This window comes from Vulpes lagopus, chromosome 19 (genome assembly GCF_018345385.1).
Source record: "Vulpes lagopus strain Blue_001 chromosome 19, ASM1834538v1, whole genome shotgun sequence".
Lineage (NCBI taxonomy): Eukaryota > Metazoa > Chordata > Mammalia > Carnivora > Canidae > Vulpes > Vulpes lagopus.
In genome coordinates this window covers 7,423,924-7,449,513 of record NC_054842.1, presented here as the reverse complement: position 1 = coordinate 7,449,513, position 25,590 = coordinate 7,423,924, and the positions used below count along the sequence as shown (strand labels likewise).

At 39.5% G+C, this 25,590-nt stretch overlaps 1 protein-coding gene across 5 annotated transcripts in view; it reads right to left on the bottom strand.

Moving 5' to 3' along the window:
• The window catches only part of GOLGA4 (golgin A4), a 117,612-nt gene extending 103,485 nt beyond the window's left edge, over nt 1-14,127 (bottom strand). For 3 of the 5 annotated variants that reach the window (XM_041734583.1, XM_041734586.1, XM_041734588.1), the window contains exon 1: nt 13,797-14,126. In XM_041734583.1, the coding sequence (XP_041590517.1) occupies nt 13,797-13,868 (72 nt within the window). In that variant the 5' untranslated portion in view covers nt 13,869-14,126. Of the gene's footprint in view, nt 1-13,796 lie in introns of all 5 variants that reach the window. The other 2 variants (XM_041734582.1, XM_041734585.1) reach the window with 1 other exon arrangement.
• Nucleotides 14,128-25,590: the final 11,463 nt, after the last annotated feature.

Sequence of the window (25,590 nt, the reverse complement as noted above, 5' to 3'; positions counted from 1 at the left end):
TTGTAATAAAATAGATCTGAACTTATCTACACATGGAAATAATTCAAAAAAAAAAAAAAAGAATTCTTAAGGTCTTATCCTTTTGTAGTCTACAAAGCTCTACATCAATAAAAGGCATTTTTTTTATTTTTAAAGATTTTTTAAATTTATTTTATTTATTTTATTTTTATTTATTCATGATAGACATAGAGAGAAAGAGAGAGAGAGAGAGGCAGAGACACAGGCAGAGGGAGAAGCAGGCTCCATGCTGGGAGCCCGACGTAGGACTTGACCCCGGGACCCCAGGATCGCGCCCTGGGCCAAAGGCAGGCAGGCACCAAACCACCAAGCCACCCAGGGATCCCCAATAAAAGGCATTTAATAAATATTTGTTAAATAATGAGTGAATGCATGAACCAATGGAACCCTGATCTGTCAAGTGGGCACATACTGCTGTGGCTAGGCTGGAACAGAGAAGTCATTAGGAATAATTACACACATACAGATACATACATATACACATATACATATTTACTTTACAATAAGTGTAACTTTTCATAAGTATACTTATCACAAGTATACTCCTTAATCCCTATTACCTATTTAACTCATGATTTTTAAAAATTGAAATACAAAAGAAGATATGAGTGTATTTCTATAATCACTGAATGGGAAAGAGATTTTTCTGTCAAAACCAAAAACCTGGGATCCCTGGGTGGCGCAGCGGTTTGGCGCCTGCCTTTGGCCCAGGGCGCGATCCTGGAGACCCAGGATCGAATCCCACATCAGGCTCCCGGTGCATGGAGCCTGCTTCTCCCTCCGCCTGTGTCTCTGCCTCTCTCTCTCTCTCTGTGACTATCATAAATAAATAAAAAAATTAAAAAAAAAAAAAAAAAAACCAAAAGAAAGTTTAATGGGGAGGGGGGGAGTTACTAACAACAAAATAATGACAAAAATTTAACAACCCTTTTTTTCCTAAACAGCTCTTGTAAATCCGTAAGATAGAACTCAGAAAATTTACTCAGTCTCCCTCTCATCTAGGGCAGGTGACCTGAGCTCCACCAATGAATATGCCCACATGAGACTTTGAGTCATAAGTGAGGGATATGAGAAAATAGACACGCAAATTTAAAGTTCATCATCTGGTGAGCAATAGAGACAAGGCTTTATGCAGTTGTGCACAGGTATTATTGATTCAGCTTCCCAGATGCCAGGAAAGAGCTACTTTTAGACAGTCATCATCCAATCACTTGAAAAGTATATCCCCACTATAAATATTTACAATCTTTATACTCTGGCTTCGTGTGAGCCTTATCAGTAACTGAGAACCTCATCAGCTCTGGATTAACTAGCAAAACCAAATGTTGGAATCTGCAAAGTTGAAGAATAGGTCATAAAACACATTGTCTTCAAAAAAGTAGTATACCACCTGGCAGACTTGGCGTCATGGCTGGTCTTCCCCCAGAGTTGCAAGAGTAAGGATCACATACATTACATATGATTGTAAAATATAAAACATGCATGAAAAAACTAACTGTATTTGACCATTTATCTAAAGGTTCTGGATCTTTTTTTTTTTTTAATTTTTATTTATTTATTTATTTATGACAGTCACACAGAGAGAGAGAGAGAGAGAGAGAGAGAGAGAGAGGCAGAGACACAGGCAGAGGGAGAAGCAGGCTCCATGCACCGGGAGCCCGACGTGGGATTTGATCCCGGGTCTCCAGGATCGCGCCCCCGGGCCAAAGGCAGGCGCCAAACCGCTGTGCCACCCAGGGATCCCAGGTTCTGGATCTTTAATGGTCTGTTCTCACTTCAAAATAGAAAGGGATTTAGATTCCTCCAAACTAAACTTGGTCTAATTAATTCTCATAGCTATGAGAAATCTGGACAAGTTTCTAAGCTATTTGTCACAATTAATATCTTTATTGCCCACCAATGGATTATTAACTAACCATAAGCCTCAATTTCAGTATAGGAAAAACCATTTTAGTCACTGTGGTAGGTAGAATTCTAAGATGACCCCAAATGACTCTCACCCTGTGAATATGATGAGATCATTCCCCTGATTATCTCACATTACATAGTAAAAGGGATTTCTAACAGGTATATTTAAGGTTTTTAATCAGTAGTCTTTGAGTCAATCAAAAGATTACCTGGATGGGTCTAGCCTAATCACAAAAGCCCTTCAAATAAGAGTCTAGAGAGCAAAGGCAGAGGCAGAAGGCAGAGAGACGCACTCCTGCTATCCTGAAAGAAAATAAAATGCCCACGAGGGCCAAGTGACAAGAAACTGCAGGTAGCCTCTAGGAGTTGCCCCCTGCAATAGCCAGGAAGAAATAAGGACCTCACTCCTACAACCACAGAAGACTAAATTCTACTACAGCCACATGGGCACAGAAGAAAATCTTAAGATCCAGATGAAAACACAGTCTGGAATACACCTTGTACGACTCAGCGGAGAAGACAGTCACCCATGCCAGACTTCTCACCTAAAGACTATGAAGTAACAACAGGGTTATTAGGCTCTAAGGTTGTAATAATTTGTTATGCAACATTAGAAAATGTATACAATCACTTTGGGGAATAGTAAGTCTTGAGTGGCATGTCCCAATACCATGACTTTTCATTATCCATCAAGACTCTGCTCAGATGTCATCCTGGCTCTCTCCAGAAATGCTTTCCTATGTGCAGCCACAACATCCTGTACACACTATTACCATACTAGGAGTACTTGTCTCTCAACCACATGGTACAGAGACTACTTCTACCCTTCAAGGCAAATGCAATACCCAGCACAGCACCTTAGGAGGCACTGTTCAATAAATAAGTGCTCTATAATTACAAATTTCATTGATTGATTGATCGATTGATTGGGAGGCTCCACACCAAAGTGGGGCTTGAATTCACAACCCTGAGATCAAGCGTTTCATACTCTACCAATTAAGCCAATTAGGTGCCCCAACAAATGTTTTTAAATACTTTATCCCTTCTGATCCTCACAACCAATCAGAAAGGTAAGCAGAACAGATATTATCATACCCAATTTCTTATCTCTGATGAGAAAATAAGGTTAGAATGTTTATGTAGCTTGCCCAGGTTGCATACAAGTTCTGTGTTATGGGTTAGGAAACAAGTCTTCTGATTCCTTCCATACACTTCCCCGGTATCGTTTAGATCACTGTTTCTCAGATTTTTTTTCACTGGGATCCATGGTATAAAAAGACAAAACAAAGAATCCATTTTACATACAAACACATTTAAAACAGAAGTTTGATAGAACCTTAATCTTTATGGCAGAAAGTGTCATATTTCCTGATCCATTTTGTTCTTTCATTAAAAAAAAAAAAAAAAAAAAAAAAAAGCTACAGGGCACCTGGCTGGCTTGATCGCAGGGTTGTGAGTTCAAGCTCCACTCCATGGTATAAGGTTTACTTAAAAAAAAAGAAAAAAAAAGCTGATCTCAACCAATTAAAAGACCCACAATCCTCTTAACTGCTTTCACCATATGGTAAGTTTCCACCATACCATTTTGTCCTTGTGAGAATAGTGTACATAAACATAGCCACTAACTCTTAAATCGAGACTACACCAAATGTATCTAACATAATTCAGTTATCTGGAAAAATAAAAATTAAAAAGCATTAATCCTAGGCTGAACAACACAATCTAAAGATAATAAAAAGACAAATTCTGGATATTCATATTACTGAAAAATTCTATATTAAAGTCAAAAGTATGTTAACCAAAGTTTACTCATTAGAGGCTCTACCATCTGGGAGTTTTTATGGAAAGAACTATTCAAGATAGCTGAACTGTTAGATAGATTTGGAGAAACACAGATACAGGTATAGATACAGATATCTATATAAAATTATAGATTCAAAATGATTACACCTCACTGATACCTGAAAGGCTTTGGAGATACAATGAGGTATAACCATTTTGAATCTACAACTTTCTGAACTCCATTAACTAAGTCTAGTTTTAAAAGATAAAAGGAGGGGTGCCTGGGTGGCTCAGTCAGTTAAGCGTCTGCCTTTGGCTCAGGTTATGATCCCCCAGGTCCTGGGATTGAGCCCTACATTGGGACCCCCGCTCAGTGAGGAGCCTCCTTCTTCTCCCTCTCCTTCTGCATCTCCCCCCAACTCGTGTGTGCTCGCTCTCAAAGAAATAAAATCTCTAAAAAATTCTTAAAGATAAACAGAAACTGAACATAATATTACATTTTTTTTAATTTAACATTTTCTAGGTCAGTTTTCACTCTTGTAAATATGCTAGTTGTAGTAAGTCTTCTCTATTCATTTTTGCCTCCTACAAGTTTAGAAACTGAATATCTACATTTATTGGAATTGTAGAAAAAATAAGCATAAGGAAGCTCTAAATGAAGAATGTTTTTAAGTTTCCTTATGAATAACTTAGATTAGCTATGAAATGTGAAGTTGGTGACATTAAAATCTGGGATGCCTTTTGACTTATTTCCTGGTTCTCACGTTATGCCCTAAAGAGACAAGACATTATTCTTACACAAGCATAACAAAATCTGACTTCATCCTCCCTCCAACCCACAGACAATCAATCATGGCAAGGACACAACCATAGAATCCTTCTCATCAGAGCCCTATTGAAAGTCCCTCCCCAATCTATTTGATAGAATAGCTCCATAGGAATGGTCAAGTAATTTGGAGTTAACACTTCACATAAACCCTTATATTCTGATTACCAAAATTATTAGAGCGTTTCACCATGTCCTTAGTAAAGTACTTTCTGCATCCTGACATCTAAAATAATAGTGCCAGAAATGAAATATTGTTGTTCATGTTATAAATGCTTACCTCAAAAACCAGCCTTTTAATATAGTGAAATCCACTCACCCAAAAGTAATTTAAGGAAACTTCCAGTTAAACAGATGAAGTATATGCTCCTAGAGTCTCTGCCTCTCAAAGAGTTAAGAAATTTCAAACAATTTTCAGAAGATTGTTATGAATGAAAGAATAGTAAAGGATTTAACACAATTGAGAACACTACAACCCCAAGGAGCTACAGAAGGGAACAGTGATGAGACGGAAGCCAATTTTCATCCCCAGAAACATGAAAAGACTTAAGACTTAAAGCAAAAATGTAACGTAAGATGCAAAAGTAAAGAGGACCAAAAACAGGAAGACTGGTGAAAAGGTCCTCAGGTCCCTGTTCTACTTTACAGAGCCTCTGAAGAGCCAGAGGTTTTTTTCAGGAGCCAATGAGGCTACAAACTGGGAAAAACCAAACACAGGGAAGATAGGAGTGAAGAGCAAAGTGTATGACTAACCTTAGAGAAATTAAGTGGTAACCTGTACAGTGAATCAGCTCTATTTCCAGAGGTTAGCAGCTTGGCTTATAACCCCTCACTCTTCCTCCAAAGCACACCCCTTCTCTGGAGAAATCAAATGACCTCCAGACCTGTGGTTACCAGCATGAAGATATTTCCCCAATAATAACCCAGCAGTGAGCCGCAGTGTCTCTCTGACACTGCTACTTCGAAATGGTATCAGATTTTTTTGTGCCTCACCCTTAAATATGAATGCAAAGCCCAGAGCACTCAATAATGTTTCCAAAGCAATAAAGTAAGCCAAAAACAAGCTCAACAACAAAACACAAAAAAACTAGAAGAAAAACAACAAAGATTAAAAGAAAATTTCAAAACAACAACAAAAAATCACCATTATTCGGAGAGATAAAAGATATACCTGTATAAAAAGAACAATGCTATGAAAAAATAAAAGACAGTAAGAAACAGCCCTTAGAAATTTTAAAATAAGGTAGCTAAAATTAAAAATTCAATTAAAGAATTAAACAAGTTGAAAAAATCTCCCTGGGTGGCTCAGAGGTTTAGCGCCTGCCTTAGGCCCAGGGCATGATCCTAGAATCCCGGGATAGAGTCCCAAGTCGGATTCCTTGCATGGAGCCTGCTTTTCCCTGTGTCTCTGCCTCTCTGTGTGTGTGTGTCTCATGAAAAATCAAATAAAATCTTTAAAAAAAAGAAAAGAAAAAACCTCTCAAAAGTAGTACAAAACAAAACAAAACCCAAAACATAACAACAACGACAAAAAAAGAATCTATCCTGAAGGCACAAAAGCTACCAAATTGCAGCTAAAAAGAGAAGAAAAACAATTAAGGGGAGGGAATTATCAAAGAAACAACATGTAAAAGTTTCCAAGAATTTAAGCCCAAGAGTCACCATACAATGCCCACTGAATATCCAGCACAATGCATAAAGAAATCCATACAAAGGCATATTTACCATGAAATTTCAGACAAGATATAAAGGGATGATCCTAAAGTTTCCAGGAAAAAAAAAAAAGCAGCAGAATGACAATGGACTTCTCAATACAACACTGCAAACAGAAAACAATGGAGCAATGCTCCCAAAATTACCTACCTTGGCAGGAAAAGAGCAAATATGGCTTATAGTGTACAAATCAACAAATAGCAAAGTAATAAAAGTTTATTATTAGAAAAATGAAGTTAAAAAAAAGAAAAAGAAAAATGAAGTTAAATATCTGGGCAAATTGTTGAGAACATGGAGAACAGGACTAGAGGCGCAGACAATGCATAATATCCTTTTAGTAATGCTTTGCCTTTTAAAACCATATAATATGTTACTTTGATAAAAATAAAAGCAAAATTTTATTTTGAAATTTTAACTAAAAGCATAAATACTTAGTATGTTCAATACAAGATACTCAATAAAATTTAGAAGCATGATATACAGACTAAAAGATGATCTACTTCTCATCTTAAATCTTATCCAACAGTTAGTTGATAATGAATAAGTGGACTGATACTCAATACTTCAGACACTAGCTAGTTAACAGCAATTTTCAAGGCCAGTCACATGGTATATGCTAACTTAATTAACCATGTGATTCTACAAAATAAGATAGAAAAATCACATATCTTTACAATCTAAGAAATATATACGTGTTGAGAATTTAAAATTTTAAAGTCAAATATTTCAGAAGATGAATTTATGTTTAGATACATCATTGTGATTAGGTTTCCAGTACGAGAATGCAGACCGAATACTATTATTTACCTCCCCTCCCTCCTAAAAACCCATTGAAATGAAAGTTAAAGAAAAAAAAATAGTAGGAAAACAAAGATTAATTAAAACTCAAGAACAAGACAGAGAACATCAACAGTGAAAAAATGATGACAAAATTCTAAAGAACCAAAGGCAAAAGGATGCAAATTAGTGGAGAAATCAGGACAAAGGTAGCCATAACTCCAAATTTGCACAGAATGTTGAAGAAGAGGCAACAGCAAATTCTTCCAAGAGGAAAAAAAAAAACCAGAGGTTTAGTGTCCTAGAATGGGAGATTATTGTTCTCATTATTGTTCTCAGGGATTAAGGGTTTTTGTGACAAAACGGTACTTGAGGTCAACCTCCTCCAACCCAAATATTACCAGACAAAAGGAACTGCAAAATATAGTGAGCAACCTACCTTGTAGGAGTTAGGTCTTCAAAAGTGGGGGCTAATAGCACAAAGTAGCAGGGTAACAAAACACCCAAGTTTAACCATTGCAATCCCAGTTCCACCCAGTTTATGACAGTTTATGTTCCAAGATCATTATTAGAAGTAGTGTCCCCTTTCATTCTCAAGAATGTTTATATGATAAATTACACAGTCACCTTTTAAAGTAGGTAGACAGACCCTCTTCGTTGGGGCTGGCAGAGGAGGATCATCTGACTGTTCCCTTCGCTAACCACTCTCCACACAGGAGAGGCACATAAGAGCAGAGAAAAAAGAAAACCCATGTCAGCTATCAAGATAAATCACCTGCCAAGACTTCCACAATCACAAGATATCTTTCTAAAAAAAAAAAAAAAAAAGCGCAAAACAAGATGACCAGTAAGAATATAACAAGTGACCCAGAAAAATCAGATAAATCAAGTAAATCAAGAAACAGAACTTAAATATGTATGTGTGTATACTATATAATGCCTATCCTCCTAGAGTTGTTGTTTTTTTTTTTAAGATTTTATTTATTTATTCATGACAGACAGAAAGAGAGAGGCAGAGACACAGGCACAGGGAGAGGGAGAGAAGCAGGTTCCATGCAGGGAGCCCGACATGGGACTCGATCCCAGGTCTCCAGGATCACACCTCGGGCCAAACCGGGGCTGCCCTCCCAGAGTTTTGATAAGCTCTAGTTTCTTTAAACAACCACAAGCTGCTACTAAAATCTGAAACAAAGCAACAAGTATAAGCACAGTGAGAGAACTATAGGGCCAGTGATCTATTCGAGTTTCAAGGCACATTTTTTAATCCCATCAAGTACGATTACTTTATTATTTAAAACATAAGAACTTAATGCACATTTTACCTAAAGAATTACCAAGAGTCACTATTTGCTACTGGTCAAAATACAGATTATTATATATTTATGTTCTCCCAGGGGAATTACGGGTTCTCCAATTTCACGACTGAGGGTAATTATTTAGTAAATCTGGATTTATAATAAGGCTATGTTTCTTCAGAAAGGGATTCCTTTCCCTGCTATCTGTGCACTTTTAAAAATTTTCTATTACAGGGAGGACTGGGTGGCTTAGCAGTTGAATGTCTGTCTTTAGCTCAGGGTATGATCCTGGGATCCTGGGGTCCTGGGATCGAGTCCTGCATCGGGTTCCCCCCAGGGAGCCTGCTTCTCCCTCTGCCAATGTCTCTGTCTCTCATAAATGAACAAAATCTTTAAAAAAAATTTCTATTTTTTTTACTTTTACTATTTTTTTTACTATTACTTTGGAGTCCCACTTTTTGCTTTTTTTGATCTAATTAAATTTTTTATTGTGGTGAAATATATGTAACATAAAAGTTACCCTTTTAACCAATTTTAAGTGCATAGTTGAGTGGCATTAAGTATATTCACACTGCTGTGCAAACATCACCATTATCCATCTCCAGAACTTTTTCACCTTTCCAAACCAAAACTCTACTCATTAGACAATAATTCCCCACCTCCCCCCTCTCTCCAGCCCCTAGCAACCACCATTCTATTTTTTTGTCTCTATGAATTTGACTAATCTAGGTACCACATATAGGTGGAATCATACAGTATTTGTACATTTGTGTCTGTACTTTTAAGTTTTAGTAGTATTTGAAAAAGGCTAAAATGTTTAAAAATACTTTTATTTATGTTGGGGTGCCTGGCTGGCCCAGAGGGGCATGCAACTCTTGATCTCAGGGTCATGAGTTTGAGCCCCACATTGGGTATAGCAATTACTTAATTAAACTTAAAAATATATATATTTTTATGTACTACATACATCCCAAGCAATTACAATGTATTCTATATTATTTTTTAATGTTTCTTTTATCCAATTCATTCTGTAAGGTATAAAGACAGCTTTTAGACAATAGGCTTGAGCAACAGAAACAAAAGGGCCCAAGTGACCACCTGGCTAAATACCACAGGCACATTAGGCAACCCAACTCAAAAATATCCGTAGTCCCTAAGTGACCAATGGGCTACTCACAACCAGGCACAGTAACCAAAAAAGGGAGAATTCCATATGTCCCCACTGTCCTCACCTTCTCTCTGCCTCGTTGCAAACAGTCTGCTTTACAATCCGGCCAGCCACTCACTACCTTGAGGTGTATTTAGTACATTTCTATCTCCTTTGTTCTGCCTTGCATGAATATATGCCACTGGCCCCCACCCAATCAGGACGCCTCACATCTGGGGGGCCCTCCTCCGATTGAGACAACCACCACACAGGAATTTAAAAATCCAAAATAGATACTCATTGTTAAAAAATAATGTAAGTGGAGCACCTGGCTGACTCAGTTGATTAAGCAACAGACTCTTGATTTCATCTCAGGGCTGTGAGATCAAGCCCAGGTCAGGGTCTGCACTGGGTGTGGAACCTGCTTAAGATTCTTTCCCTCTTCTCCCCACCTCACCTCATGTGCACTCTCTCTCTCTTTCTCTCTCTCTCTCAAAAAAAAAAAAAAAAAAAAAAAGTAAATAAATAAATAATAATAATATAAGTGGGGGCATCTGGGTGGCTCAGTGAGTTAAGCGTACCCCTCTTGATCTCAGCTCAGGTTTGGATTGAAGGGTCATGAGTTCAAGCCCCATGCTGGGCTCCACAGGGCATGGAGCCTACTTTTAAAAAATAAATAAATAATAATAATAATAATAAAAGTGAACCTTGATTTAAAATTTTTTAACTTCATTTTTAATTAGTGAGTAGGCTTCAAGTCATCATCAGTGTTGAATAAATAATTACTTAAAATACTATCTGCCAAGGAAGGATGCAAATCTTAGTACCAACCAAATAAATAGAAGTGATTGGAGAATATTAGAGAAGTCTACCTCTCGTTTTTGTTGAATGCTTTCAAATCCTTAAGGAACACTATACTATATCACTATTATTATTACTGGAAAGTTTTACAAATATTGTGATGCAAATGATTTGTTTATCTCAGAATTATCTATGCCTGACAGCTCAATCTATTGGAAAAATACCTATCAGGCCACCTCACCTAGATAAGCAAGCTAGGAAACAGAAGGATGCACAAAAGGCCTCCAAACACTCAAAATCTGTGTTAATAAACTACACTGCACTACAGAACCCCTCAGATACTTGCCCTTATTCCACACAAAATTTTTAAGTTTATGTGTCTTGATTCAAAGCCCACAACAGTTCAAAGGCAGAGAGAAAACATTTGGCAGATAGAGAAGGAGATCACAAAATTACAAAAAGTAGACCAAGAACAAACAAATTCTCTTGAGTAAGTAAAAGGGAAATTTACTCAGGTAAATTTTTGAGGGCATGGTACCTTCAACACAACATAATTTATACTCAAAAATGAAGAAATGATAATATTATACGAATTCAAGATCCTTTTCTTAAGAAAAGTAGGATACATGTAATCTGCAAGACTGTCATCAAAAAGGGTTTTTTGTTTGGTTTTTAACTCACCTTTGAAAAAAAATCTTTAACTCTGAAAACAATAATCTAGAACTTCTCATCCTGAAGAGATCTTAATAGCTGAAGATTTGAGACCAGGGACACCCGAGTGGCTCAGCAGTTGAGCATCTGCCTTTGGCCAGTCTGCCTTTGGCCCAGGGCGTCTTGCCTTTGGCCTAGGGCAAGTCCCCATGTCCAGCTCCTCTGGGGAGCCTGCTCCTCCCTCTGCCTGTGTCTCTGCCTGTGTCTCTGCCTCTCTCTCTCTCTCTCTCTCTCATGAATAAATAAATAAAATCTTTAAAAAAAAAAAAAAAAAAAGCTCTGAGACCAGAACAGAATCAAGTCTCTATCAGAATGATCACTAAGAACTTAACTTTTACCTTTTTATATACATACTATATATATTATCAAATAGGAATATTTTAAATCTTTATACACAGTTATTTTACTTGATCCAGATGTATTGTCTCACCTAAGTTACTCATAACTTTTTTATTATTCTAAAAAACATCTCTCTTTCTCTGTTAATGGCGCAAAAGCATTCCTTTTCATGTAGAAGAATTGAACATTATGAGTAAGAAAAATAGTCATAAAATCTCATAAGCACCTCAAAAGCATTCCTTTTCATGTAGAAGAATTAAACATTATGAATAAGAAAAATAATCAAAATATCTCAGAAGCACTTCCTTTTTAAGCTATTTTCACTGCCTGTATATAACATATTTTATATACATATTTTTCCCCCACAAAACAGGGGTCACAATTTACATGCTGCTTCTTAATCTGTCCTTTTTTTTTTTTTTTTTTTAAGATTTTACTTATTTGAGAGAGTAATAGGGAGCAAGAGCAGGTAGGAGGGGCAGAGAGAGAAGCAAGACTTTCTGCTGAGCAAGGAGCCTGACATGGGGCTCAATTCCAGGACCCCTAGATGAAGGCAGGACTGAAGGCAGATGCTTAATGGACTGAGCTACCCAGGCATCCCTTAGTCTGTCCTTTAACACTAATATCTTTGCATGTTATTATTACTTTCCTGTAGGCTCTAACAATAGCTGTGTTAGACAAGTTAATTTGAACCTCGCTCCTTCATATATATATATATATATATATATATATATATACCTCTTTGATGTATGTAAGAATGAAATAAAATTAATAAATTAATAAAATTAAATAAAATGATCCATGTAAAATACAAAGCAAAATGCCTGTCACATCATAAGAGCCAATAAATGCTGGCTTTTGTTAAAGGCTGCATAATAACCATAACAGCTTATTAACAGGTTAATAACCATAATTAACCTGTTAATCAATTTTCTATTTTTAGCTAGTTTTATCCATCCAAACAACATTGAAATAGAAACCCATGACATGAAATCTTTAACGCATCCTAAACTTTCTCAGAATATAAATTTCTAGAAGTGGAATCTCGGATCATTGGTATTTTATACATTCTCAAATGTAACTGCTTTACATTCACTAACATGATGTTTCCTCACATTCCTCATCTCTACTTCACTTTTAAGTTTTCTGTTTCTTAAATGTGTTTTGTAAAGTTAGAAAAGCTTGCAGTACATAGTATGAAAAACAAGATATTTATTATCTAAATTTTAATCACTATTTGCTTTTTACTTAGGAGAATGAACAAGCTTTCAGTGTCATGTTCCAATGTATTTCAAGCAGTTTTACTCTACATGAGCTTTAGCTTTAAAAGAAAACTTGAATTTATCACGGACAGTTGTTTTAAAGCAATATTTGATTTAGTAGTTGTTAGTTGCTTAACAGTTACTTAAAAACTGTACAAATATCATATTTTTAAAAGTACTTTTAAATGTCTCCAAATCAGTCAAAACCCAGTCTTTCTTACAGAAACCCTAAAATTTGAGAGAGAGAATTGCTCAATCTGCTGAGACCGAGAAAGGCTGGGAAGAAATTTAGCAGAAGCCCTCATCTTTCCTCAAGTGACAAGTGCTGCTCGCACCAAAACACACATTCTCACTGGTGTCTAGGAGGCTGTTTCCTTGAATTACCACTGCTAACACGCCCCCTTTTTCCTAGAAACTGTCATTTCCTGAAGCAACAGCATTCAAGAAAAAAACGAACACAGGACTCTTGAAGCAGAAGCCTGGCTGGGGACAGGCAGAAGCCCGGGCTGGCCTCAGAGTGCCTGTCCCTCCGCCCGTCCGGGATCCGCCAAGCTATGCCAAGTGACTAACTCGTGACAGCCTCGGGCGCTGGGCGCTGGGCGCTGGGCGCTGGGCGCTGGACGCCGGCCACGCTGCCACCTCGTTCAGGTCCAACGCTGCCGCAAGCAGCCTGGGCTGGAATGGCTCGGCCCTGGGCCCTCAGCGCCGGACCACGGTTTGGCGTTAGCCTCCCATCCCGGGTGAGAGTCCTGAGCGATCCGGGCCCCTCCGTAGTCCCTCTCGGGGCGGCGACGGGAGAGGGCCCTTCCGACATGAAGTCGGATATTGCAAGGGACTCAGGTTTTCCCATCCCGCCCTCACTCCGGAGCTGGAGCCTCGGCAGGGCGGAGGGAACCTCCCACACGGGTCAAAAGTCTTGCACGATCGGAGCCCTTCCCACTTCTTCTCAGGCCGGGGTCGTGCGTTAGGGGAAAACTCTAGAGAGTCGTCCCGAAGGATCTGGCCACTCACACCCACTCCCTGCATGGCGCTTGGGAATTGGGGCCCCCGGCCCCCAACACAGGCGACTCGGGCCGCCCTGGCCTCCTTCCCACCCCAGAGTCTGAGGGAGAGTCTCGGGCGAGAGGTCAAGGGTCACAGATGGACACTCCCCCCTCCTGGGCCCCGAGCCCAGGTCAAGGGGGTTCGGGTCCGGGCGAGAGCAGCGGCCACAGTACCTGGGTCGAGGCCAGCGTGTGCTGGAGCTGGTGTTGCTCCTCGCTGATCCTCTGCTTCAGCTTCTTGAACATGGCGCAGCGCGGGGTCCTGAGTGTGAGACCTGAGGGGCGAGCGCCCTGGGAGACCCCCGCCCCCGCCGCGGCGGCGCAGCGGCCTCTCTACAGCAGGGGCCGCGGGGGCCGGGCCTCACCGCAGCCTCCTCGGGCTCGCGGGTGGATCGGGACACTCGTCCTGCGGGCGTCGGCGTCGCCGCCGCCGCGTCTCTTTCCTCTGGGTGCCACTGGTTGGCCTATGCCCCCCATCCAGCCCCGGCGGCGGCGGCGGCGGCGACAACGGCAGCAGGTGAACGGTGCGCCGAGGACGCCTGCGCGGCCGACGTGGAGCTCGCCGGGGAGCTGTACGGGGCGCCGGAGGGGCCAAGCACGACGCCGCGCCCGCACATGCGCGCTCGGCGTGTCGCTCCCTAACGCGGCCGCCCGCAGTAACGCGCCGTTTTCTGCGCTGCGACCGTTCATTTCGTGCGGAGATGCCGGCTCGGAGCCGGGGCGGGGGTGGTCTGAGCGCTGCGCAGTCCCCGGGGGAGGTGGAAAGGCCGTCCGCGGGGAGCTGCGGGTGTGAGCGCCTGCGGTGGGGGGAGGGGATCCAGGGAGCCTGCTCAGCGTTCCGGAGGAGAGTGTCCGTCGGTTCCGGGACGCCGGGGTGGCCCTTGGTTGAGCGTCTTTGGCTCAGGCGGAGCCCGGGATCCTGGGATCTAGTTCCGGGTGGGGCTCCCCACCCCCCCACCCCCGCACCCCCGCAGGGAGCCCTCTTCTCCCTCTGCCTATGCGTCTGCCTCTTTCTGTGTATTGTGAATAAATAAAAACAAAATCTTAAAAGAAATATTTATCATTCTAAGTGCTAGATCCTTGGGGTTATTAAAAGAATTCACAGCTGGTGGAATACACAAATTTCCAAAGGATCCAAGTTTACCCCTAGCATCTGCAATCATCCTAAGAAAGTTTAATGTTTACAGGCCTGGTTTTTCCAACACCCTGAACTTGGGCCATCCGTGAAGCCCCAAATCCATCTCTGCAATTACTTCTGCAGGCTATACCAAATTGCTTCATATTGCCTCCATGTATCGGAACCTGAGAGCTGATCTTCATGTTTCAGCAGATATTATTTACTAGCATGTTGCTCTGTAAGATGATGTCACCTGATCCCTAAATGTGGTAGAGCCAGAACGGGGCCTAGTCTGAACGTTGCATCCATTGACAACTGGGCTAAGTCCTCTCTTATCTCATAGTGAATACATATATTTACCAAGAAAGTAGAAGCATTGTGACTTTGGCCACATAGTACAAAGTCAAATGCCTGAAGGGAGCAGAAAGACTATAAGTACATACATATGGTCTAAGACAATGAAGAATGGGGGAAAATAACAAACTAGATAGTGCAAACTCATCCAGAGATATTTTTAAATCACTGCAGCAAAACAGCTCATACAATAAAATTCAGCCCAAAGGCCAGATGGTGACTTCTGAGTCTTAATTCTCTGCCCTCATTTTCCTCATTTTAATATTTCATGGGAATGTTGTGAAGTTTGATGTGCATAGAGTATATAGCTCATAGTAAATGATACTTTAAATTTCTGAGAGTTTCATTCTCTCCTTGCTTCTAACATTGTCCTTCTCTGTGTTGAGAGGTCCAGCCTAGACCTGTCCCCTGAGCTCCAGATTATAGCGTCTTCATTAGGCTGTCAGGAGGGCAAAAACTGGCTGTTTTTGTGCCTGGTCTCCAGTACAGGGCCTGACACTACATTTCTACAGAATTATTTAGTCTTAATACATCCAGCTGCCTACTGAACAATTTCTCTTAATAGTATATAGGCATCTCAATTCAACATGTCTGAAACCGAAATCATCTGCTACTACACTCCCTACCATCACCATCCTGATTTGCCTCTTCTGTGTTTCCTCTCACCCTCTTGCATCTTCCTCTTTGCAAGCTTGCCTTGCCATCTGTATTTTCTGCCTTGGCTGGTGTCATCTCCATCTGCCCAGTTACCCAAGTGAAAATTTGAAGTTAGTCAAAACATTCCTCTCATTCTTCACCCGTATCCAGAGACTCACCAAGCCCTGTGTCTTTTACTCTGAAATATTTCTTAAATCCATTCTCTTTCCTATTTAACCTGCCATTAGTTTCAAGCTTCATGACATCTCACCACTAATATGATCCCCCAGTTTCGAAATTGGCTTCTCTCCAAGCTAATGTTACTCTCCTGCTGAAACCTCATCAGTGAACTCCTTGTCCTACAGGACACTATTCAAATTTCCAGGCTGTATAAGAAACCCTTGGCAGCTTGGCTCCTGCTGTCTCTTGTAATGCACCCTCTCCACACTTCACACTTAAAACCTCCAGAAATTTCAAATTAACTTGTGGTTCCCTTGAACATCCAGCTTTTGTCTACCTCCTTGCCTTTCTTTTTTTAGTCCCCAGGTTATTGGTAGTAGTTTTGAAAACCTTAATGAATCCAGCGTACTTATTTTCCTCCATGACTTTGTATATTTCTTCTTTTTCCACCTTTCTTGTCTATCTTGATAATGCTACCCACGTCATCTCCCCGTTCAAGCCTTTCCCAACACCACCCCTAAACCCACACACACGTCAAGGGAGTTAATCATGCTCCCCTCTAAACAACTTCAGTCTTATAAGCTGTTAACGTATGTATCACACTGTATTTTTACCTATTATTACAAAAGTAATATACTCACTGTAACAAAAACAAAAGTGCAGTTGACCCTCGAACAACACAGATTTGAGCTGCACAGGTGAAATTATACATGGATTTTTTTTTCAGTAAATACAGTACAAAACTGTAAATGTATTTTCCTTACAATTTTCTTAATACTTTCTTTTCTGTAGCTTGCTTAATTGTAAGAATACAATCTATAATACACATAACATACAAGATATGTGTTAGTCAACTGTTTGTGTTATCAATAAGGCTTTTGGTCAACAGTAGGCCAGTCATTAGTTACGTTTTGGGGAAGACAAAAGTTACAGATTTTTCAGCTATGCAGGAGGTTGGCATCCCTAACCCCTGCATTGTTCAAGGTCAACTGTATAATCTTATGCCCCCAGACAGCCCTTATTAATAACTTAGTTTGTACTCTTTCCATTTTCCTTCTGCATTTATGAAAATATAGATGTGTAAATGTAATTATATATTTGTAATTTTAATTGTTTTATTAAAAATCGATTATAAATATTATTCATCTTGCTTTTCTCAATTAATATACCACTAATATCATTTCTAACCAATACCTGTATTTTTTTTTTAAGATTTTATTTATTTATTCATGAGAGACAGAGAGAGAGAGAGAGAGAGAGAGAGAGAGAGAAGCAGGCTCCATTCCGGATCTCCAGGATCACACCCTGGGCTGCAGGCGGCGCTAAACCGCTGCGCCACCGGGGCTGCCCAGTACCTGTATTTCTATCTCTTTAATGGCTGCATAGTATTTTATACTATGGATGAAGAAGGACTTATAATTGATGTATCAGTATCCATATATTAATGGATATTCCACTTCTCTCCAGGTTTTGCTATTAAACAATATAAAGTGAACAATTTTATAAATATGTTTGTGTATTTGTGTGTGTTTCTGTGGAAAATAGTGGATTTCCAGAAATGTAATTGAAGGATCCATTCATTATGTATTGTTAACGCCAACTTGATCTCCAAAATGAATATCAATTTATGTTTCTATCAACAGTGGAAATGCCTATTTCCATTTTTTAAAAAAAATTTATTTATTTGAGAGACAGAGACCTCAGACAGACATAGGGGAGGGTCAAAGGGAGAGAGAGAAGCACACTCCCCACGGAGCAGGGAGCCCAACGCACAGCTAGATCCAAGGACCCTGAGATCATGACCTGAGCCAAAGGCAGATGCTGAAGCAACTGAGCCACTCAGGCACTCCTCCCATTTCCATATTTTAAAAAATGTTTTGGGACTCCTGGATGTCTCAGCGATTGAGTGTCTGCCTTCCGCTAAGGGCAGGATCCTGGGTCCTGCGATCAAGTCCTACATTCTGCCTCTGCCTGTGTCTCTGCCTCTCTCTGTGTATCTCATGAAAAAATAAATAAAATCTTTTAAAAAATGTTTTGACAATAAAAAGATGACATGGCATTTTGTTTTGATTTCCAATTAAATATAAGCAAAGTTAAAAACTAGTTACAAGTGTGTATGTTATCATAGATCTTTCAGATTATATTATAAAATTCATGTAACCTAGATATTAGCTTTTCATTTTCCCTAAGGAACAACTCCCTCTAAGTAAATTTGGGGAAATAGAGTGTTCCTTGGTCTTCTACGATTCTTCTTTAAGTCTCTACTAAATCCCATTCTACTGTGGGAAACCTCTTCATTTGCTATTAGTCTCAGTCTGGAAATCATGACTGCAGTCTCCCTGGGTACCTTGATGCTATACCCCTAAGGGACTTTGTAGGATGAGAATCAGGAGGGAGGAGAAAAACGAGTTGCATTTGGGGGAAATACTAAATATCTTTATGGACCCAACTCTCATTTCCTTCCATTACAGCCCTATTCAAGACAGGCAGACTTACCAAGTTTATTAGCAGATTGGAAAACACTAAAGGAATTATGGAATATTAGAGGAAGAAATCTAAACTATATGCTAAATAGGGGATGGGGATTGGGCAAAATAGGTGAAGGGGAGTGGGAGATCAGACTTCCAGTTATGGAATGAATAAGTCATGGAAATAAAAGGCACAGCATAAGGAATCCAGTCAATGATACTGTATAGTGATGTAATGGGACAGATGGTAACTACACTTGTGCTAAACATACATAACATATAAATTTGTCAAATCACCAAATTATACACCTGAAACTAGTGTAACACTGTATGTCAACTATATTTAAATAAAAACAAAAAAACTATATGCTAAATACAACTTTTCCCATAGTTTAAGGAAAAAAACTTCAAAACCTATAACCTTGGGTTACCTGTCTGGCTCAGTCAGAAGAACATGTGACTCTTGATCTCGAGGTTGTGAGTTTGAGCCTCACATTGGATGTAGAGATTCCTTAAAGTAACGAAAAAAAAAGTGTTATCCTTTGTAGGATATTACTTGAAATTATCCATCCCTAGACCTTAATCCTTAATCTTATGCCCTGGTCTCTGTCCATAAGGACCCCTCTGCAGGAGCATTCTCTACTAGATTCTACAGGGCAAATCTACCAACCTTTAGGAAAACTCTTACCTTTACCCACAGAAGTTGGCCCATGCTACTTCACCATCCAGGCAATTTTGAAGACTCAGTATTCTTTAATTTTACACTTATCTCACTCTGAGCTATTCAGGCTAGAATAACACCACATGGGAAGGGGACTGAGCTTCCAGGCAGTAGATTCCATAGTAGACTGTGGTACTCCACCCCGTCCTCTTCAAAGTCTCCCTTGAGAATTGAAAGTATGTCACTTTATTCTTCCCAACAGTATGGAAGACCTTAAAAAGCAGCCGGAGAAAAAAGACATGTTATACACAGAGAAAAAAAAATAATGACTTCATGGAACAACATCTTTAAAATGCTGAAACAAATTTAAAAAATGCAAAGAAAGCATTCATTTATAATGAAAGCAAAATAAAGACATTTTCTGAAAAAGAACAGCTGAGAAAACTCTTTACCAGCAAACTTGAACTATAAGAAGTGCTCAAGAAATGACTCCAGATGGATATACAAGAGAGAAGGAAGAAATCCCAAAATGACAAATATGCAGATAAATATGAAAGACTATTTTTTTCTCTTAATTTCTTTAAAATCAGCCCGGGTGGCTCAGGGGTTTAGCGCCACCTTCGGCCCAGGGCCTGATCCTAGAGACTCGAGATCAAGTCCCGCGTCAGGTTCCCTGCATGGAGCCTGCTTCTCCCTCTGCCTGTGTCTCTGCCTCTCTCTCTCTCTCTCTCTCTCTCTCTCTCTCTCTCTGTGTGTGTGTGTGTGTGTGTCTCATGAATAAATAAATAAAATCTTAAAATAAATAAAATAAAAAAATAAAATTGACTGTTGGGGCACCTGGGTCAGTGGCTCAATCAGTTGAGTGTCTGACTTTTGATTTCAGCTCAGGTCATGATCTCAGAGTCATGGGATCAAGCCTGGAGTTGGACTCTACACTCAGCACAGAGTCTGCTTTGGGACTCTCTTCTCCTTCTTCCTCTGCTTCTCTCTCTGCTTGCATATTGTCTCTCTCCCTCTCTCTCTGAAGTAAATAAATAAAATCTTTTTTTAAATCAAATTAACCACTTAAAACAAAAATCATGACCATACATTGGTGGGGGGGAGGGCTTAACATACAATGAGGTAAAATCTATGATAATAATAACACAAAGAAAAAAAATAATAACACAAAGGACAAAAAGTTAATAAATGGAAGTATGTATACTGCTATAAGGTTCTTACATTATATGTGTAGTACAACATTAATTCAGGTTACTGTGGTAAGTTAAGAATGCATATTGTAATGCCTAGAACAACCACTAAAAAAAGAAACACTAAAACAAAAGATTTAAGTCCCATAGAAGATGTAAGATACAATCCTAAAACATAATAAAAAAGAAGACAGCCATGAAAAGGGAACAAAGAACTAATGTGACAAATAAAAAACAAGGAAGAAGATGGTAGGCTTAAAGCTAATCATATAAAAATTACACTCAATATAAATTAATTAAATACTTGGATGAAAAAGCAGAGATGGTCATAATGAATAGAAAAGCAAGATCCAACTATATATTGTTTTTAAGGCATGCAATTTCAATATAAAGACACAGATAAGTTAATCATAAAAACATGGAAAAGGGACACCTGTGTGGCTCAGCGGTTGAACTTCTGCCTTTGGCTCAGGGTGTGATCCCAGGGTTCCAGGATTGAGTCCCGCATCGGGCTCCCTGCAGGGAGCCTGCTTCTCCCTCTGCCTCTGTCTCTGCCTCTCTCTCTCTGTGTCCCTCACTAATAAATAAACAAAATCCTTTTTAAAAAATAAATAAATAAAAGCATGGAAAAGAATATACCATATATCACAGATCAAGTTCTCCTGGTAACAGACTCTGAGATTTACTTACAAGAAATGTGTTAGAACTTGTTAGAGGGGAAAGGCCGGAGGGGTTGGGACAATACAGACAGGTGTGAGTCATATGTAGCCACACTACTAGCTGCTTGCAAAATGAATGCTTCAGTTCTGAAAGCACATCTGAACAATGCACCAGAGAATCCAGTATACTATGCAAACCTGAATCATAGGAAAGCTGATATAACTGTATTAATATCAAATAAAGTAGACTTCAAGACAAGAAGTATTACAAAAATAAAGAACATTTATTTCTTTTTTAAGATTATTTGAGAAGGGGAGGGGCAGAGAGAGAAAGAATCTAAAGCAGAATCCATTCTCTGTGTGGAGCCAGATGCAGGGCTCTGTCTCACAACTTTGAGATCTTGACCTGAGCCAAAACCAAGAGTGGGAGGCTTAACTAAGCCACCCCAGTGCCCCTAAAGAACATTTCAAAATAAAGAAAAGGTCAACTCATCAAGAAAACATAATCCTAAACGTGTATCTATATAATAACATAGCTTCCTGAAGCTATGAAGCAAAAACTGAAATGAAAGGACAAATTTTTAAATCTCCAATTACAGTTGGAGATTTTAAGATACCTCTCTTAGTCTCCTTTTCTTTTTTATACATTTTTAAAAATTTTTATTTATGATAGTCACACAGAGAGGGGGGGCGCGCAGAGACACAGGCAGAGGGAGAAGCAGGCTCCATGCACCGGGAGCCCGATGTGGGATTCGATCCTGGGTCTCCAGGATCATGCCCTGGGCCAAGGGCAGGCGCCAAACCGCTGTGCCACCCAGGGATCCCTATACACTTGTTTTTATTTAAGTTCGATCTGCCAACATATAGTATAACACCCAGTGCTCATCCCATCAAGTACCCTTCTCCGTGCCCGTCACCCAGTTACCCTATCTTCCCACACACCTCCCCTTTACAGCCCTTTGTTTGTTTCCCAGAGTTAGAAGTCTCGCATGGTTGGTCTCCCTCTCTAGTTTTTCCCCTCCTTTCCTTTATAATCCCTTTCACTAGTTCTTACATTCCATGTGTCAGTGAAACCATATGATGATTGTCCTTCTCTGATTGACTTATTTTGCTCAGCATAATTCCCTCCAGTTCCATCCATGTCAAAGCAAATAGGGGGTATTCGTCTCTTCTGATGGCTGAGTAATATTCCATTGTGTGTGTATAAATTTATTTATTTATTTATTTATTTATTTATTTATTTATTTATTCCACATTTACACTACATGTATACCACATCTTTTTTATCCATTTATCTGTCGAAGGACATCATGGCTCCTTCCACAGTTTGGCTATTGTGTACATTGCTGTTATAGATATTGGGGTACAGGTGTCCTGGCTTTTCACTACATCTGTATCTTTGGGGTAAATCCCCAGCAGTGCAATTGCTGGGTCCTAGGGTAGCTCTATTTTTAACTCTTTGAGGAGCCTCCACACAGTTTTCCAGAGTGGCTGTACCAGTGCACATTCCCACCAACAGTGCAAGAGGGTTCCCCTTTCTCCACATCCCATCCAACATTTGTTGTTTCCTCTCTTGTTAATTTTCGCCATTCTCACTGGTGTGACATATCTCATTGTGGTTTTGTTTTTTTGTTTGTTTGCTTTTTTGTTTTTTTTTAATTTTTTTGTTTATTTATGATAGGCACACAGTGAGAGAGAGAGAGGCAGAGACACAGGTAGAGGGAGAAGCAGGCTCCATGCACCGGGAGCCGGACGTGGGATTCAATCCCAGATCTCCAGGATCGCGCCCTGGGCCAAAGGCAGGCGCCAAACCACTGCGCCACCCAGGGATCCCTCATTGTGGTTTTGATTTCTATTTCTCTGATGGCAAATGATGCAGAGCATTTTCTCATGTGCTTGTTGGCCATGTGTATGTCTTCTTTGGTGAAATTTCTGTTCATGTCTTCTGCCTTCTGCCTTCATGGTTGGATTTTATGGTTCTAGGGTATTGAGTTTGATAAGTTCTTTATAGATATGGGATACTAGCCCTTTACCTGATATGTCATTTGCAAATATCTTCTCCCATTCTGTAGGTTGTCTTTTAGTTTTGTTGACTGTTTCTTTTGCTGTGCAGGAGATATTATCTTAAGTTCCAACAGTTCATTTTTGCTTTTGTTTCCCTTGCCTTCATAGATATATCTTGCAGGAAGTTACTGTGGCCAAGGTCAAAAAGATTGTTGCCTGTGTTCTCCTCTAGGACTGTGATGGATTCTTGTGTCACATTTAGATCTTTCATCCATTTTGAGTTTATCTTTGTGTATGGTGCAAGAGAGTGGTCTAGTTTCATTCTTCTGCATGTGGATGTCCAATTTTCCCAGCACCATTTATTGAAGAGACTGTCCTTTTTCCAGTGTATAGTCTTTCCTGCTTTGTTGAATATTAGTTGACCATAGAATTGAGGGCCCATTTCAGGGTTTTCTGTTCTGTTCCATTGATCTATGTGTCTGTTTTTTTGTGCCAATACCGCACTGCTTAATGATCACAGTTTTGTAATACAGCTTGAAATCCAGCATTGTGATGCCCCTGGCATTGGTTTTCTTTTTCAGTATTTCTCTGGCTTATTCAGAGTCTTTGATTCCATACAAATCTTAAGATTATTTTTTCCAATTCTGTGAAGAAAGTCCATGGTTTTTTGATAGGGATTGCATTAAATGTGTAAATTGCCGTGGGTAGCATAGACATTTTCACAATGTTTATTCTTTCAATCTGTGAACATGGAATGTTTTTCCATCTCTTTGTGTCTTCCTCAGTTTCTTTCAGAAGTGTTCTATAGTTTTTAGGGTATAGGTCTTTTACCTCTTTGGTTAGGTTTATTCCTAGGTCTCTTATACTTTTGTATATGGTGCAATTGTAAATGGGATTGACTCCTTAATTTCTCTTTCTTCAGTCTCATTGTTAGTTTATAGAAATGCAACTGATTTCTGTGCATTGATTTTGTATCCTGCCACATTGTTGAATTGCTGTATGAGTTCTAGCAATCTTGGGGTGGAGTCTTCTGGGTTTTCTATGTACAGTATCATGTCATCTGCGAAGAGGGAGAGTTTGACTTCTTCTTTGCCAATTTGAATGCCTTTTCTTTCTTTTTGTTGTCTAATTACTGTCCAAAAATTACTGTTGTCTAATTACTTCCAGTACTATGTTGAATAGCAGTGGTGAGAGTGGACATCCCTGTCGCGTTCCTGATCTTAGGGGAAAGGCTTTCAGTTTTTCCCCATTGAGAATGATATTTGCTGTAGGCTTTTTTTCATAGATGGCTTTTAAGATATTGAGGAATGGGGGCAGCTGGGTGGCTGAGAGGTTTAGTGCCACCTTCAGCCCAGGGTGTGATCCTGGAGACCCAGGATCGAGTCCCACATCTGGCTCCCGCATGGAGCCTGCTCCTCCCTCTGCCTGTGTCTGTTCCTCTGTGTGTGTGTGTGTCTTTCATGAATAAATAAATAAAATCTTAAAAAAAAAAGATATTGAGGAATGTTCCCTCTATCCCTACACTTTGAAGAGTTTTGATCAGGAATGGATGCTATATTCTGTCAAATGCTTTCTCTGCATCTATTGAGAGGATCATATGGTTCTTGTTTTTTCTCTTGTTGATGTGATCTATCATGTTGATTGTTTTATGAGTGTTGAACCACTCTTACATCCTGGGGATAAATCCCACTTGGTCATGGTGAATAATCCTCTGAATGTATTGTTGGATCCTATTGGCTAGTATCTTGGTGAGAATTTTTGCCTCTGTTCATCAGGGAGATTAGTCTATAATTCTCCTTTTTGGTGGGGTCTTTGGCTTTGGAATCAAGGTGATGCTGGCCTCATAGAACGAGTGCGGAAGTACTCCATCTCTTTCTATCTTTCAGAACAGCTTTAGTAGGATAGGTAGTGTTTCTTCTATAAACATTTGATAGAATTACCTGGGAAGCCATCTGGCCCTGAACTTTTGTGTCTTGGGAGGTTTTTGATGACTGCTTCAATTTCTTCACTCATTATTGGCCTGTTCAGGTTTTCTATTTCTTCCTGTTCCAGTTTTGGTAATTTGTGGTTTTCCAGAAATGCATTCATTTCTTCTAGATTGCCTAATTTTTTTGGCATATAGCAGCTATATGCCAAATACATTTTTAGAATTGTATTTCCTTGATATTGGTTGTGATTTCTCCTCTTTCATTCATGACTTTATTAATTTGAGTCTTTTCTTTTTAATAAGGCTGGCTAATGGTTTATCTATCTTACTAATTCTTTCAAAGAACCAACTCCTGGTTTTTTTTTATTTGTTCTACAGTTTTTCTGGTCTCTATTTCATTGAGTTCTGCTCGAATCTTTATTATCTCTTCTTCTGCTTGGTGTAGGTTTTATTTGCTGTTCTTTCTCTAGTTCCTTTAGGTGCAAGGTTAGCTTTTCTATTTGAGTTTTTTCCAATTTTTTTTTTGAGGGAGGCTTGTATTGCGATGTATTTCCCCTTAGGATCACTTTTGCTGTATCCCAAAGATTTTGAACAGTTGTATCTTCATTTTCATTACTTTCCATGAATCTTTTAAATTCTTCTTTAATTTCCTAGTTGACCCATTCATCTTTTAGTAGGATCTCTTTAACCTCCATGTGTTTGAGTTTCTTCCAAATTTCTTCTTGTGATTGACTTCTAGTTTCAAAGTATTGTGGTCTGAAAATATGCAGAG